At 36.5% G+C, this 17,862-nt stretch overlaps 1 protein-coding gene across 5 annotated transcripts in view; it reads left to right on the top strand.

The window, feature by feature from the left end:
* LOC143650877 (uncharacterized) overlaps positions 1-16,690 on the top strand; it is an 80,721-nt gene extending 64,031 nt beyond the window's left edge. For all 5 annotated transcript variants that reach the window (XM_077122189.1, XM_077122188.1, XM_077122192.1 and 2 more), the window contains 3 exons: positions 5,159-5,254; positions 5,820-5,902; positions 6,332-16,690. In XM_077122189.1, the coding sequence (XP_076978304.1) occupies positions 5,159-5,254; positions 5,820-5,902; positions 6,332-7,708 (1,556 nt within the window). In that variant the 3' untranslated portion in view covers positions 7,709-16,690. The remainder of the gene's footprint in view (positions 1-5,158; positions 5,255-5,819; positions 5,903-6,331) is intronic.
* Positions 16,691-17,862: the final 1,172 nt, after the last annotated feature.

Here is a 17,862-nt window from a genome sequence, read left to right on the forward strand (position 1 = left end):
TGACTCCGGCCACTTGCCACCCCGCCCGGTGAAGCCCGCGCCCCTCGGCGATCTCACCCGAGCGGCTTCTCTCAGCCAGCCAGCCGTTCCAGGATGGGGTACGCTGTCTTTTTTATCTCTGTTGTGGCTTTGGGAGCTGTTCTGTATCGTTTCTACTCCCCTAGTAGCTGTCCTGGAGAAGAAACTAAGATCCACGCGTCTTACTAAGCCACCATCTTCTCCAGAAGTCCCTGTCTTCTTTTTTGATATAGGCATTTAGGGTGATAAATTTCCCTCATAGCACTACCTTTGCTGCATCCCACAAGTTTTGATATGTTTTGTTTTCATTTTCATTTGCCTTGAGATATTTACTGATTTCTCTTGTAATTTCTTTCTTGACACACTGGTTGATTAAGTGTATGTTGTTGAGCCTCCACATATTTGTGAATTTTCTGGTGCTCTGCCTAATATTGATATCCAACTTCATTCCCTTATGATCTGAGAAAGTGTTGTGTATGATTTCAATCTTTTTAAATTTGTTGAGACTTGCTTTGTGACCCAGGATATGGTCTATCTTTGAGAATGATTGATGAGCACTTGAGAAAAAGGTGTATCCTGCTGTTGTGGGGTGTAATGTCCTATAATGTCTGTTAAGTCTAGCTCATTTATTGTAATATTCAAATTCTCTGTTTCTTTATTGATCCTCTGTCTAGATGTTCTGTCCATTGATGAGAGTGGGGAATTGAAGTCTCCAACTATTATGGTAGATGTGTCTATTTCCCTTTTTAGTGTTTACAGTGTTTGCCTCATATATTTTGGGGCACTCTGGTTCAGTGCATAAATATTTATGATTGTCTTCATGTTGAATTGTTCCTTTTATTAGTACATAGTATCCTTCTTTGTCTTTTTTAACTGTTTTACATTTGAAGTCTAATTTGTTGGATATTAGTATAGCTACTCTTGTTCTTTTCTGGTTGTTATTTGCATGAAATATCTTTTCCCAACCTTTCACTTTCAACCTATGTTTATCTTTGAGTCTAAGATGTGTTTCCTGTAGACAGCATATAGAAGGATCCTGTTTTTTAATCCATTCTGCCAGTCTATGTCTTTTGATTGGGGAGTTCAATCCATTAACATTTAGTGTTATTACTGTATGGGTAGTACTTCTACCATTTTGCCTTTTGGATTTTACATGTCATATCTAATTTTCCTTCTTTCTGTACTCTTCTCCAGACCTCTTTCTTTTGTGTTTTCATGTCTGTCTCGAGTGCTCCCTTTAGTATTTCTTGCAGAGCTGGTTACTTGATCTCAGTGGTTTTTTGTCTGAAAATGTTTTAATTTCTCTCAGTGATTTTTTGTCTGAAAATGTTTCAATTTCTCCCTCATGTTTGAAGGACAATTTAGCTGGATATAGCATTCTTGGTTGGCAGTTTTTCTCTTTTAGTAATTTAATTATATCATCCCAGTGTCTTCTCACCTGCATGGTTTCTGCTGAGAAATCTACCCTTATTCTTATTGGGTTTCCCTAGGATGTAATGGTTTGCTTTTCTCTTGCTGCTTTCAAGATCCTCTCTTCCTCTTTGACCTCTGACATTCTGACTAGTAAGTGTCTTGGAGAACATCTATTTGGATCTTTTCTCTTTGGGGTGTGTTGCAGTTCTTGGATCTGTAGTTTTAGGTCTTTCATAAGAGTTGGGAAATTTTCAGTGATAGTTTCTTCCATTAGTTTTTCTCTCCTTTTCCCTTCTCTTCTTCTTTCAGGACACCCACAACATGTATATTTGTGTGCTTCGTATTATCATTCAGTTCCCTGAGTCCCTGCTCACATTTTTCCATTTTTTTCCCTATAGTTTCTGTTTCTTTTTGGATTTCAGATGTTCCATCCTCCAGTTCACTAATCCTAACCTCTGTCTCTTGAAATCTGCCATTGTAGGTTTCCATTGTTTTTTCATGTCTTCTACTGTACCTTTCATTCCCATAAGTTCTGTGATTTGTTTTTTCAGACTTTCCATTTCTTCTTTTTGTTCATTCCTTGCCTTCTTTATATCCTCCTGCAATTCATTGATTTCATTTTTGATGAGGTTTTCCATGTCTGTTCATATATTCTGAATTAATTGTTTCAACTCCTCTATCATTTGAACTACTGGTTTGTTCCTTTGACTGGGCCGTATCTTCAGTTTTCCTGGTATGATTTGTTATTTTTTTGCTGGGATCTAGACATTTAATTACCTTAATTAGTTTATTCTGGAGATTGCTTTCATTTCTCTTACCTCAGGTTTTCTTGCTAGATGAATTTGTTGTCTATCTGTTCTTTGACCTTCAGTTCAGCTTTTTCTGGACCTCTAGCTTAGGTTTTGTTTAACAGAGGATAATTTTTCAGTTCTTGTTTCTTGCCCTGCTTGTATGGTGCCTTTTCCCTCCCCACCCTTAGGAGGGTCTACTTAGGTATTATAGACTCTGACCAGGTTTTACTGGACTAAACTGGCCTCCTATCAGGGGAAGAAGTCACCTGCATCAGTTTTCCCTGAGGGTGAGATCCAGCAGGTTAAAAGGATTTCCTGTGAAGTGTCTGGGCTCTGTTTTTATCCTGCCCAGTATGTGGTGCTTGTCTGCCTGTGGGTTCCAACAGTAAAAGATGTTGCGGCATCTTTAACTTTGGCAGACTCTCCCTGCTGGGGGTGTGGTGGAGACAGAGGAGAGGTTGTAGGTTGGTTTTAATGGCTTCAAATTGCCAAGCCCTGGTTTCTGAATTCCTTGAGGGAGGGATTCCACCTGAGTTGGGCTTCACCCCTCCCCTGGGAAAGGCACAGGTGGGAGACAGCCCTGAAAGCAGTCCATTTCTGCCTATGCCTTTGGCAGTTGCAGCCCAAGAAGTCCCGCCCCTGAATCCAGAGACAGCCAAGCCTCTGTAGAAACACAGCTTCAAAAACCTCCATTTCCTCCCCTTTCCTCTTTTTCCATTAGCCCAATGAGCAACTTCTGCCTTGGCCAGGTCCACCTGAGTGGGGGGCCTATTTTTAGTAGTCAGAATTTGTTAATTCCACAATTGGTGTTTAATTGTGCTCAGTCCCTGCTGCTGGCAAATTTCCTTTCCTTTCCCCTCTGGGAAGCAGCCTGTGGGGGAGCTGGACCAGCCACCATGGCTTGGGGAACTCATGGTTCTGGGGAGGCTCACAGCTGATACAGCTGGTCCAGACTGGGGTACACTGTGTGTCTGGTCACTGATGAGGCTCTGGAAGCTGTTCTGTATGTTTCTGGTTATTAGTTGTTTTGGAGGACGAACTAAAGCACACACATTGCTAAGCTACCATCTTGGCCACACCCCTTTCCAGAGCTTCTTGATGACTGATTAAATTTCTTTACTTGTGATTGATCTGTTGAGGTTGTCTGTTTCTTCTTGAATCAGTGTTGGTTGTTTATGCTTTTGTATGAAGTTGTCCATTTCATCTACATTGTCTAGTTTGTTAGCATATAATTGCTTAGAGTATCCTCTCATTACCTCCTTCATTTCTGCAGGGTCACTGATTATGTTTCCTCTTCCATTTCTGATTTTATTTATTTACATCCTCTCTCTTTTTCTTTTTTTCAGCCTTGCTAAGGGGCCATAAATTTTATTGATTTTCTCAAACAGCCAACTTCTGTTTTTTTTAATTTTCTCAATTGTTTTTATGTTTCAATTTCATTTATTTCTGCTCTAATCTTTGTTATTTGTTTCCTTTTGCTTGTCTTGGGGTTAGTTGCTGTTCTTTTTCTACATCTTCTATATGAATAGTTATTTACTTGATGCTTTCTATTTCTCCTTATTTGATATAGACGTTTAAGTCAATAAATTTACCTGTTAACACTGTCTTTGCTGCATTCCATAAATTTTGGTATGTTGTTTTTTTCATTTTCATTTGCCTTGAGATGTTTACTGATTTCTCTTGTAATTTCTTCCTTGACCTACTTGTTGTTTAAGACTGTGTTGTTTAGCCTCCATATATTTGTGAATTTTCTGGCCCTCTGTTATTCATTTCTAATTTCATACTGTTATGATCCAAGAAAGTGGTTTTTATGATTTCAATCTTTTAAAATTTATTGAGGCTTGCTTTGTGAGCCAGTATATGGTCTGTACTTGAGAATAATCCATGAGCAGTTGAAAAGTATACCCTGCTGTTGTGAGGTGTAATGTTCTATAAATGTCTGTTAAGTCTAGCTCATTTATTGTATTATTCAAATTCTGTGAGCAAATAAATTTCCATTTCTTAAACTAACCACTTTCATGGTATTTGCTAAAGCAGCATAAGAAACTAGAACATCACTGTGACCTTTTGAAAATATTATGTACCCCATAAAAGCCATCTTTTAATCCTGACTCAAGCTTGTGGTAACAGCTGTTTCTTCTAATCCTGATTCAATATTGTAGCTTGGTGACTTTTTTTAGATCATCTCTGTGGAGAAATGACACACCTGATTGTGGGTGTGACATTTGATTAGGAGAAGATGTAACTCAACCCATTCCAGTGGTACTTGATTAGTTTACTGAAGTTCTTCAAAAGAGGAAATGTTTTGGAGAGAGTCAAAAGTAACAAGCCTCAGAGCCCACAGAAAATTCACCATATAGGTGACAGAAACGTGGACTGTGGAGAACAGAGACACAGGTTTTGGGGGATGCTTGAAGTCCAGCAGGTGTTGACCTGAGATGATATGCAAGCCAGAACATATAGAGAGCAAAGAGACAGCCAAGAGATGGAAGCCAGCCCTGGGTAAATAAAGTGAGGTATACTCACAGGAGCAGAGGCTGAAAGCAATGGAACCTGGAACAAGGGACCAAAAGATGCTAGCCACATGACTACCCAGCTGACAGAGGTGTACCAGACACATCAGCCCTTTTTTTTTTGCATGGTCAGTAACCCAGAATTGAACCCAGATCTCTGGCATGGCAGGTGAGAACTCTGCCTGCTGAGCCACCATGGCCTACCCCATCAGCCCTCTTTGTGTGATGGAAACCTCTTGTTGATGCTTAAATTTGGACATGTTCATGTCATTAGAACTGTAAATTTGTAAATTATTAAATTCTCCTTTATAAAAGCCATTCCAGCAGTTTGCAGATCAACACAGTCGCCTTTGGTGTACTTTGTGATAATACATTAAAAGTACAGCATTCAAAATTTACTTTATTTTTTTTGTGTACAAACAGGGTATCTGGTCTGTAAATCAGATGTAGCTCTAAATTTGTTTCAAGGGGAGGAACTGTGGAAAGAAGGAAATGGATTCTTCCAACTCCAGGATTCAGGTGAGCTCTTGGGACTTGTGCTTCAGGACAAGGAAGAGCCTTGTCAATGAGTGAGTCAGTACTTAAAAGTATCACCTGCAGATTTCTGAAAGTTATATTTTCTGAAATGTAAGTGTAAATTACACTTACATTTGGGACATTTTCCTCTGGTGTGGTCATAGTATCATTTACTTACCAAGCTGTATTCAAATGTCTTACCAAGGACATTTCCTCCGAGGTGGTCATAGTATCATCTACTTACCAAGCTGTATTCAAATGTCTTTGTCCTTGGCAAAAGAAATATCTATGGCTAATTGGATTTAAACTTTTACTTATGGCTCTTTTCCTGGTCCTTATCTTTAATGGTTTTCCCTCTTTTTATATCCCCAGCATATTTTTGAAATAATTTTTCTTGTAACTCAATCTTGAAAATATTTTCTAATTCTTAATGTCATATAAAGGTTTCTATGACCTGAAATAATCCTGTTTGATGTTCTTTCTCACAATTATAGGACTGTGTATTCCTTTAACATATTCATTTTTCTAATCCTAGTCTAGCAATTAATTGGTTTCTCAATTCTTTCAGGTTGGGAAAGTTGTCTTAAAATACAAGAAATACTATCAATGTATCATATCTGCAGGAAAGACACATCTGCCATGATGTCATTGGTAAGTATCATGGCTGTAATCCTGGTCTCCAAAATAGATACCTAGGAGTGGAATAAATTTTATTCAGTACAGTCACTTAACTGTAAGTTGGTTTAAGTGCTAATCCAGGAAAATTCTGTGATAATTTGCATTTAGAGAATAATTAATTTCAACATAATAGCATAACTTCAGTAATTTATAAAAAGATAATTCTATAAATATGGCTCATATACTCAATCTTCGAAACATTATAAAGTCTTCAAAACTGATTAATAGTTCTTCAGTTGAGATACTACAGAAGAGTAGATCTCTGTACAGGCAGGAGAATCACATGATTCATAAGATGGGAAATATTTTGATTGGAGACTGACACTGATTAGTTTAGAATTCACATGTATATGAATTAGTATTTACACACAAACCACTTACAGTCTTTCTTCTACTTCCTAGATGCAGAATTTTCATACTCAAAAGATTGGGATTGTATGTAGTGAATTACCAGAAGACTGTACTCATAGTTCCGGAGTGACTCAACATGTGTTAACTCACAAGGGAAGGAAACCCTACTTCAGCAGTCTATTTGGAAAAGCCCTCAGTGACCAATCATCTTTTAATCCACAAAAGCATTTTCCCACTAGAAGTAAGTCATATGAATGTCATCTAATTGAGAAATCCTTTGTTCAAAACTCTGGCCTTACATATTACAATGGAACTCACATTGGAGAGATACCCTGTGAATACCACCTATGTGGGAAAGCCTTTAGTAAATATTCTGAACTGAAACAACATGAGAGAACTCACACTGGAAAGAAAATATATGAATGTCATTTATGTGGGAAAGTTTTCACTCAATGTTCTGCCCTTGGAGAACATGAGAGAATTCACACTGGAGAGAAACTTTATGTATGTCATCTATGTGGTAAAGCCTTCACTCTTTATTCCAACCTTCGACGACATGAGAACATTCATACTGGAGAGAAACCCTATGAATGTCTTTTATGTGGTAAGGCCTACAGTCGATGTGCTGAACTGAGACAACATGAAAGAACTCACACAGGAAAGAAACCATATGTATGCCATCTATGTGGGAAAGCCTTCACTCTTTGTTCTTATCTTAGAGTACATGAGAGAAGTCACACTGGAGAGAAACCTTATATATGTCATCTATGTGGTAAAGTCTTCACATATTATTCTAACCTTCGACGACATGAGAACACTCACACTGGAGAGAAACCCTATGAATGTCTTCTATGTGGTAAGGCTTTTAGTCGATGTGCTGAACTGAGACTGCATGAAAGAACTCACACAGGAGAAAAACCATATGAATGCCATCTATGTGGGAAAACCTTCACTCAAAATTCTTACCTGAGAAAACATGAGAGAATTCACACTGGAAACAAACTATATGAATGTCATCTATGTGGAAAAGCCTTCACTCGATGTTCTACCCTTAAAGAACATGAGAGAATTCACACAGGGGAGAAACCTTATGAATGTTATCTCTGTAGTAAAGTCTTCACCAGTTATTCTAATCTTAGACGACATAAGAACACTCACACTGGAGAGAAACCCTATGCATGTCTTCTATGTGGTAAGGCCTTCAGTCGATGTGCTCACCTGAGAAGTCATGAAAGAGCTCACACAGGAGAGAAGCCATATGAATGCCATCTATGTGGGAAAGCCTTCACTGAAAGTTCTAACCTGAGAAGACATGAAAGAACTCATGCTGAAGAAAATTCTTATGAATGTCATTTCTGTCAGAAAACCTTCACCCATTATTCTAAATTTAGAAAACATAAGAGAACTCACAGTGTAGTGAAACCTTAGAAATGTCACCCAGGTGGGAGAATATTTACTCAGTGTTTTATCCAGAGACAACAAGTAAGTTTCTTTCTCCATAGCATTCAGTCTTGGCTAAAGGACAGTCAATTTTCAGAGTTCCCAAATGAAGGAGCTCATGTGCAAAATTGAGTCCAAACATTGTTCTGTTTCCAGAGCATCACAAAATCATTCATAACACTGAATACAAAGTGGCCATTCATATAATATTCACTCACTACCTCCTTAATTAAATTCAGACTTAATATCACAATTGTGACATGGATTTATGTAGAGTTTAGTCTGTATAAGGAGATTTAATCTTGTTCCCCCTTTATGGAATGGTATTGACATGGTCATTTTAAACATTTTGAAACAAGTATTGAATGTACAGATTTCATATATAAAATTGTAATAATAATGTAATAAACTCACAGTCTTTCAAAATTTCCAATGGTTATAGCTTCACCATATTTACTCCTTAACATAAAATACACCAGTGTATGTTTCCTCAAAACAGGAACACTTCCTTAGGCAACCACACAAACCCAAAGCTGGAAACAAAATAGTTACCATTTTATGATCCATCCACAGATCATTTTCAAATTTTGCAAATTGTCCATATAGTTCAAAAATGTTTCCTTTTCCATTTTAGCTCATGCTAATTCAGATTGGAACTATTCCTGAGACATTCCCTCATGTCCTTGACAGACTATCAGGCACATGTTGCTCTAACCCAAATCTTCCCACAACCTCCTCCTGAACAGACACAGTCCTGAATTCCAACAGGAAAACTCCAGAATGATGCTGCCTTCTCAGCACATACCACCCAGAATGGTCTGAAATCCTCTCATTCCAACCCTAGTGATGTCAAGTTGATAAGTGGTTGAACTTTCACACACACATGGAAAAATGTTTTCTCATTATAAAGAAATTTATGGGGTTATATCCTGAAAACATCTATGCCATTGTCCATACCCAACAAGGGTGTGGATTCTTGATAAGCCATGTTACTCTGCTATTTTCTCACAAAAGATACCATGCCTTTAAGAAACATGAAGATTCATAAATTTCACTTGGAAGGTTTATGAAAAAAAAATAGCCAATCCAATTAGTCTCAAATAAAAAATTTTTCCCTATTTCCTAGTTTTGCCATTTTCCTTAATCATTCACAAATATCTGCCTCCATTGAGAAAGCACAGAGCATAATGAAAGAGAATATTCATATATGCTGACTCTCACATTGCATATTTTCTATTAATACTGATGACTCCACTTCATCATCACTATTGCTCAATATCAAGAGTTTCTTCAAGCAAATCATTACTTGGTCATGTGTCCAGGAGTCAGGTCTCACCTTGAATCTTGTCAAGGGGAACACAGGATGAAACTTGCTGACATAGGGAAGTAAGTGCATGTATATCAGGAAGCTTTCAGGCAAAGACAAATCTACAGAACCCTGTAAGCTGAAATTACATCAAAGAATGGTGGTCTTATAAGTTACAATAAAAAATCTCTAAAGTAGAAGGTGGTGGAATAAGATGTGCAGAGATCCCTTCAGCAAAAACACCTAGAAGATAGGTAAAAACTGTACAAAGCAGCTGTTCTGGGCTCAAGAGACCAGTGGAGTACCATGCTGGATGAAGAGACAGAGAAACTGTGTTGGAGAAAATGCAGTGAGTAGCTCATATGGTTATGCCTGTGTACACCTTATCCCCCATCCTTGAATCTAGTGGTTCCTGGTCAGCCAGTTCCTGTACATCAGAATGCTGTGGACTGGAATTTAGGAAGACCCTGACTCCTTTGGGAATAGGAGAACATATCACATTTCTGATCCATTTCTGGCCAGCAAAATTGAACATGTTGATCCCTCAGCCTTGCCCCATTCCAAACAGGCACCATGGTGTCTGCAATACCATTGTTTACTCAAATGGAGAAATACAGTGAATGACTCAGTTGCCTATGTTTCAAGGTGCCTATCCCCAAACCTCAAGGCCAAAAATTTCTGATAGACCTTTTTTCTTCCTAGTGGACTACTGCAGCTGGAAAGGTTTGGGGAAGTTCTACTCTGCCTGGAACACAGGTGGATATAACAGAGCCTGGCCCAGCAGTTGGCCTGCAAAATTGGATTTCTGGGTCTCTCTCCATTTGGTCCTACCAAGGCATGTTCCTGAAATGCCATTGTTTCCAACTGTCTTAAAAGTAGAGCAGACTGAGTGCTAAGATAACTTGGCTTTGTAGGACCCATAAGAAATATGTTACCAAATTTGGCCACCTGTGGAACAAGCTTGCAATGTGTCGCCATGGGAAGCTGCCTTTCTGACCCTCTCTCCAAGTCCTTTTGGAAACCTTTTTCTCTCCCTGAATGTGACCTTGGCTCTGTCTTGGCTGGGAAATACAAACCCTGTGCCAAATAAGAACTTTTATAGAAACAACAGAATCTTAGGCAAGAGAGGGAAACCAGTCTTCAGAATCTCATCAGCATCATTAAAGGCCCAAATAACAAGCAAAAAAATACAAACCATACAAATAACCAAAAATATGGGCAAGGAAAGGAGCAAATTAAAAGAGAGATACAGAAGTTGGAAAACCACTAACTGATATACAAACAAATCTCCTAAACCAATTCAAAGAGATGAAGGAAAATATGTAGTAAGGGATATTAAGAAGATACTGAGTGAACATAAAGAAAAAATTGAAAGCCTGCAATAAAACTAACAGAAAGGCACAATAGATGAGATTTAAAAAGTATGTTAGAGGCAAAGAATAGCAGTTTTGAACAGGAAAAAGAAATAATCAGTAACCTGTAAGACAGGACATATGAAATAAAAATGAAAAAAGAACACACAGAGGTAAGAATGGAAAAAATTTGAGCAGGGTCTCTGGGAATTGAATGATAACATGGAGCTCACAAACATACATGACATGGATGTCCCAGAAAGAAAAGAGAAGGGAAAAGAGCCAGAAAGTATATTTGAGGAAGTAATGGCAAAAAAATTCTGAAGTCTTATAAAGTACATAAAAACACAAGTCCAATAAGTACAATGTAATCCAAAAAGAAGAAACCCTACTAAATCTACTCTGAAACATACTAATCAGAATGTCAACTTCCAATGATAAAGAGGATTTTGAAAGTATCAAGAGAAATGCAATTCATCATGTACAACAGAATTGGAACAAGATCAAGTGCCAACAATTCTAAATAAAATCTCTACCTTTCCCCAACCATGAGACATAACCACTAATGGTATGTCTGTGAGAATGACCAAAAGGGGAAAAAGAAATGGAATAAATTAGTTTCAGTGGCTAAAAATTTCAAATTCAGTTGAGAGATCATTCTGAAGGTTACTTTTATGCAACTTGTAGCCCGATATTTCAAACAAACATAGTATGCAATAACACAAACAACAATACTCCTGAAAGCTCTAGTGAATACACTTTGCTCTATCAAAGTCTCTGAAGTTTTCTTAATAAGTTTATTTTATCAGAAAATTAAATCCTCCAGATTGATCATAGGCAAGATGAGTCCTGAAATCAAGAAGTACCAGTCTGTCCAAGAAAAATACCAGGTTAATTCTTATATTCCAGAAGGCCAATACTCTTTTCAAGTATGAAGAAATTAAAATGGTCCTTGTCCAGATAGCCCTGAAGGATGAAACATAAATGAGAGGAAAGTGGTGTAACTGAGAAGTTAGAATTCTATAAATGACTGTGACTACTGACTCATTATATAGATCTTTCTTTATAGAGTCTAGTGTTTTAGAATAGCCACAAGCAAATACCAGAAATTATGGAAATGTAATCCAATAGCTCTGAACTTTGATAATGATTGATAAGTGTATTGCAAGGAAATAGTTGTCCATTTTGTATGGATCTACTTTGGGATGTTTTCTTTTACTCCACTGACTCTCATATATATAATCTGTCAATACTACACTGTGTTAGTTAACCTATCTCAATTATAACTTTTAAAAGTATGTAGATTGCAATACCAGTGGTCAGTAAGATGGATGGGTAAGGGGTATAAGATGTTTAAGGTTTTCTTTTTCCTTTTAATTTCATTTTCTGGAATAATGCAATTGCTTTAAATATGATCCTGGTAATGAATATATGTCTGTGTGATGATACTGTGGACCATTTATTTTATACTTTGGATGGGCTTTATGGTTTATGGAGATAAAAATATAGGAAAAAGTGATTAAGTGCCAATTTTTTATCAGAAACCATGGAGGTGATTGGCAGTGGTATGATATATTTAAGATAATGAAAGAGAAAATATGCCAGTCAAGAATTCTTCATCTGGCAAAACTCTTCAAAAAGTGAGGGTGAGGACAGTGCAATTGTGGCTTTGTGGCAGAATTCTTGCCACTATGCTTGAGACCCAGGTTCAATTCCAGAGCCTATCCATTCCAAAAAATATGAGAAATATAAAAATAAAATATTCACTGACAACTAAATGGAAGTTGAGTGAATATATTAGCAAGAATCCTGACATACAAGAAATATTTAAGTCCATTACACCAGTTAAATAGAAAAGATGGGAGAGAGGCTTGGAGAAAAGTGTAAAAATGAAGATTATCAATAAGGATTCCTGAGAGAACCAACAAAGAGAAAATAGGATAGGTTAAAGCCAAAGGATAAGACGGTTGAAGTAGTACTGCCTTAAAAGTAAGAGCACTGAGTGTTAATATATTAAATGCTCCAATCAAAACACATAGATTGGTAAAACAAATAAAAGAATGATCTATTTTTATGCTTTGTCTGTAATAGACTCACCTTAGACCCAAGGATACAAATAGATGAAAGGTTGGAAAAGTTATTCTATGCAGGCAGTGACCACAAAATAGCCAAGGTGGCTATAATATTGGACAAAATAGACTTTAAGCACAAAGCTTTTATGAGTAAAGGAAGAACATAATATGTTAATAAATGGGGCAATTCACCAAAAGAGATAAACAAGCATAAATGTTTATTCACCTAACCATTCAGGCCTGAAATACAGGAGGCAAACACTGGCAATACTAAAGGGAAAAATAAATATCTCTACAGTAATATTTGGAGACTTCAATACACTATTCTTATCAATAGACTATCTCAGGTGAAAAGATCATGAGGAAATGGAAACATGAATAATATGCTAAATGGACTAGACCTAACACATTTACAGAATATTACACCGCTAAACAGGACATACAGTCTCTTCAAGTGTCCATAGATCATTCTCCAGGGTAGACCATGTGTTGGCCCATGAAACAAGCCTCAATAAATTTAGCAATATTGAAGGAATTCAAAGTACTTTCTATTATCACAGTGGAATGAAGGTAGAAATTAATAACAGGTGTCAATCAGGAATATTCACAAATATGTGGAGGTTAAACAACACACATTTTTGCAATGGCAAGAGGAAGTGGCAATGTAATTTTGAGATGTATGAAAATGATAACACAATATATCAAAGCTTAGGGGATGGTGATGTATGGGTAATTCAGTGGTAGAATTCTTGCCTGCTATACAGGAGACCCAGGTTCAATACCCAGACTATGCACTCCCCCCAAAACAAACAAGTGAAACAAACAAAATAATTCAACAAATTGGGCAGCCTACAAGTAAAACAGAACTTATGGTGTGCAGTGAAGTAGGTGCTGAGATGGAAATTTATATCCCTAAATATCAAAACTGTAAAGGAAGAAATGACTAAAATCAGAGAACCCACCACACAACTGGAGGAAGAAGAAAAAGAAAAGCAAAGTAATCCCAGAATAAGCAGAAGGAAAGATATAATAAAGGAGAAATAAGTGAAATTGAGAACAGAATATGAATGGAAAGAATCAACAATAATTAAAGTTTGTTCTTTAAGATAAATAAAGTTGATGATCTTTTAGCTATGCTGACAAAAATGAAGATACAAATAGAGAAAGTAAAAAACTGAGAGGGGGTCATTACCACAGACCCCTTAGAAATAAAAATGATCATAAGAGGATGTTATGCCAACAAGTCTAGACAATGTAGTTGAAATGGACAATTTCCTGGAAACATGAAGAATCTATGCTGTTTATCAAAGAAGGATGATCAACATTAATGGCTTTTAAGAAAATGCAAATCAAAACCACAATCTGATATCATGTCACACCTACCAAAATGGCCACTATTAAATTAATAGAAAACTACAAGTGTTGATAAGGATGTGAAGAAATAGGACACGTTTCTTATTGATAAGGATGTAAAATTGTATAGCCACTGGGGATGACAGTTTGGTTGTTTCTCAGGGAGCTAAAAATAGAACTTCAATCCCACTATTTGGTATATACTCAAAAGAACTGAAAGGAGGTATACAAGCAGACATTTTCACACTGATTTTCATAGCACACACAATTGCCAATGGAAAGAAGCAACCCAAGTGTCCATCAACCAAAGGCTGGATAAACAATATGTGGTATACACATATGGTTGAATATTATTCTGCAGTAAGAAGGAATGAAGTCCTGAAGCATGTAACATGGATGAACCTTGACAACATAATTTGAGTGAAATAAGTCACACATAAAAGACAAATATTGTATGATCTTTAATATGTACTAGCTATAATAATTCATGAAGTTAAAGTCCATAATATAGGTTACCAAGGGATAGAATGAGGGCATGGAATGGAAAGTGGGTGCATAAGGTATTCACAATTTTTAATGAGGTTCAATTAAAAGTTAACAAGTGATGATAGTAGCCCATTATGTTGAGTTTAATTAACAGCACTAAATTTTATTGTGTTGAAATGGGAATTTAAGTCATGTATGAAGCACTAGAAGGAAAAATAGAGGAAGAAACATCTAATATTGTGATCTGTGTGGTGGATGATGATTCTGATTAATAATACAATATAAAAATGTTCTTTCATGAACTAGAACAAATGTACATCACTAGGGCAAGTAGTTAACAGTTGAGTGGCATGTGGGACAAATGCACCTACTGCAAACTATGGGCTATAGTTAACAGTAATATTTTAATATCCTACCATCAAAAGTAACAAATGAACCACATCAATATGAAAAGATATATAAGAAGAGGAAATAAGGGCTATGGAAATTTTTTTTGATTAATGAAAGTGTTCTAAAATTGATTGTGGTGATTAATAGACAACTAAGCTCTTTTACTCTGAACCATTCATTGAACACTTGAGATGGATTATGTTGTATGTTAATATATCTCAGAAAACCTGCTAATCATCATCATCTGCAAATAATTAAAAATTAAATGTGAAACATATAGAAATTCAGCAACCTGGGCCACTGGTTTTCTGAACCAGTTTCTTCAGACTTAAATTCCCATTTCAACACAATAAAATAATTTAGTGCTGTTAATTAAACTCAACATAATGGAAGAAACTCATCATTTTCCAAGTTGCCCACACTAGAACCAGTTTTGGAGATATTTTGTGTGTGTGTCATTTATACACTTGTATTCTTGAACTTCAGAAAGCTCCAGGTTTCACACGAGTCTCAGAGGAAATTTTCAAAGTTTATTTGAGGTCCTCTCTTGTCACTTGCAATGTTTTGCCAGTGTGTACTTGGAGTAGAAAAACCTGGCTCCCATTGTAATCTGAATAACCAAAGCCAGTTGAAAGGGATAATTGTAGGTTCATAATGATAAATGCATTATACTATAAACATACAGGGTGTCTGCTCATCATATATGATTATTTTAAAAGTTTTATTAGCTTTTCATGATGGGAAATAGTGTGCATGGGATGGGGAATTGATGACACTTGTTTCTTCTTAGTTACACTGCCCTCCATTCATCCACAGCCTGTGCTGCTATGCTAATGGGAGGAGGAATGTGTACCTCCCAATGGGGGGAACTAGCATAGTCACAAACAAGTTGGACTGCTGTCCAAGTGAACCACATTTTACTGCAATGATTCAAATATGGATGATGTGCAGCAACACTAAGGGTGGTTTCCACTTCCTATGAGGAAGACCACAGTCAGTGACCTCCACAATAAATGCACTGAAACCTTGAAAGAAGGAACCTATTGTCAGTTCATAGTGATGGACATAGAGGCAACATTTTTTCTTGCTGACCATGAGCAACTGTGTTATTTTGAGATGATATAAGACAACACCGAAAAACCATTTTCCTTTAAACTCATCAATTTTCCTGTTAACTTGACCAACAGAAAACACTGAAATCGTGTAACAGAATTTGACTTACCATTGGAACTCTCATACGAGTTTGTAGCATGTACATTGGGATACCCCTCTGCAAATGTTTTGGCAGTTTATACTATCAATAAGAATGTGCATAGCATCACTATTTACAATATTTAAAATCTATGATATTCACATATGTCCAGTTAACAGTAGAACTGATAAATAGCTAGGGGATAATAATATCCAGAAATATGAATATGTTATCTATAGATCCATAAATAACTGGAATGTGTTTCACAGGCATCATGTGAAACAAAAATGGCCAAACGTAAAAGGGCATATATTCTGCAAATTCATTATTTAGACAACATAATGAATCTTTGCTCTCATGAGCTATAGGGTGGTTTATTTTGTATTTTTATTTTTGGAGGGATGATTTACTTTTGAGGTTATAATGTTTGAGTGGGAGAACAAGGGTGGCTTTGGAAGTGCTAGTATTTGTGTTTCCTAATCAGGGTGCCGCCTGTGGTGAGTTCAATTTGCAAAACTTTCTCAAGAATTTGTTGTATGCCAATAAAGTTATTTTTAAAAGAGAAAACAATTTTCAAAGTACCTTAAGCAATGCCAACAGATGTTTGCACACAGAATTATAGAGTCTCTGATACTTATTAACCTAAACCACTCATCTTTCACTTGATAACATCAAGATTGTTATGCACCAAGAAGCCCCTCAGGGCTGGCCACTGTGCCACCTCATTCACACTTAGTTGATCAAGTACCATAGTCATAAAATGCAGTTGTAGATAAAGCCTCACCTTTGATGTTTTTCTCCATAATATGGGTCTCCAGAGGTATGCCATGTTTTTTTCTGGCTGTTTTTCCATTTGTAGCATTAGTTTTTATGTTGAACACAACTCCACCCTGATGATAGGCTAGTTTAAGAAGAAAATTGATAAACTGTGTGCCAAAATTCATTATCAAATCATTTTAACAACTAAAATTTTCAGTTTTAGATGTATACTCTGATATTTGTTGTGGTATCTCACAGCATATTCCTGATTTATGCCCATCTAAACCATGAACTGTGAATTTTAATCAACTCACCATAATTTCTTTATTAAATTACATTATTTAAGTAATGGAGGATTTCAATACACTACTGTGCATTGTGTATTCCTCAATTATCAGATTTTTAGTTTCAACAATTTCTTTAGGTCTCTGCTCCTCTTTCCAATATCTCTCGGCCATACCATAATTTTACTAATGAAGAAATCCTATTCCTAAGGTTATAAGATCTGTGCAAATGTCCTACATGAGAATTCATTCAATGACTCAGTGATTTATGCCCATTTATATCAGTGGATATCATGATATCCACTTTACCTGTAAGGGAAATGTGAGGATCAGGTTATTGTGTACATGGATTAAACAAATGAAATTAATGGAATACAAATACATATAAAGAAATAGCAAAGATAACTTTTAATTAATGGCTTTGATGTCCCTGGATTTTAATACATGAGAATCTATGATCACTACTAAAATTCAGATATTCTATGTAAATATATTATAGTTTTAGTTTGCTGAAACTACCAGAATTTCAATATACCAAAAATGGAATGACTTTTAAAGAAGGACTTAAGTTGCAAGTTAACAGTTCTAAGACTGTGTAGCCTCTGTCAGTTCTGGTGGCTCTAAAGTTTTTTAAAATGCTTCCCTCTGAAAGGACTCCAGTAAGCAACCCCACCATGAATGGGTGGAGACATACCTCCTTGGAAACAATCTAATCAAAAGTTACCACCCGCAATTGGGTCAGTAACATTTCCATAGAAAGAATCAGAAAGCCCCCATCTAGCAAAATTGAATGAGGATTGAAAGACATGACTTTTCTGTGGTAGTTTCAAACTGCCACATTTCACTTTCTGGACCCCTAGAGAGACATGTTGTTTCTAAATGCAAAATGCATTCATTTCATAACAATATCAGAAAGGCTTAAACCATTTCAGTAGCAGTATAAATATA

Source organism: Tamandua tetradactyla, chromosome 11 (assembly GCF_023851605.1).
Source record: "Tamandua tetradactyla isolate mTamTet1 chromosome 11, mTamTet1.pri, whole genome shotgun sequence".
Taxonomy (NCBI): domain Eukaryota; kingdom Metazoa; phylum Chordata; class Mammalia; order Pilosa; family Myrmecophagidae; genus Tamandua; species Tamandua tetradactyla.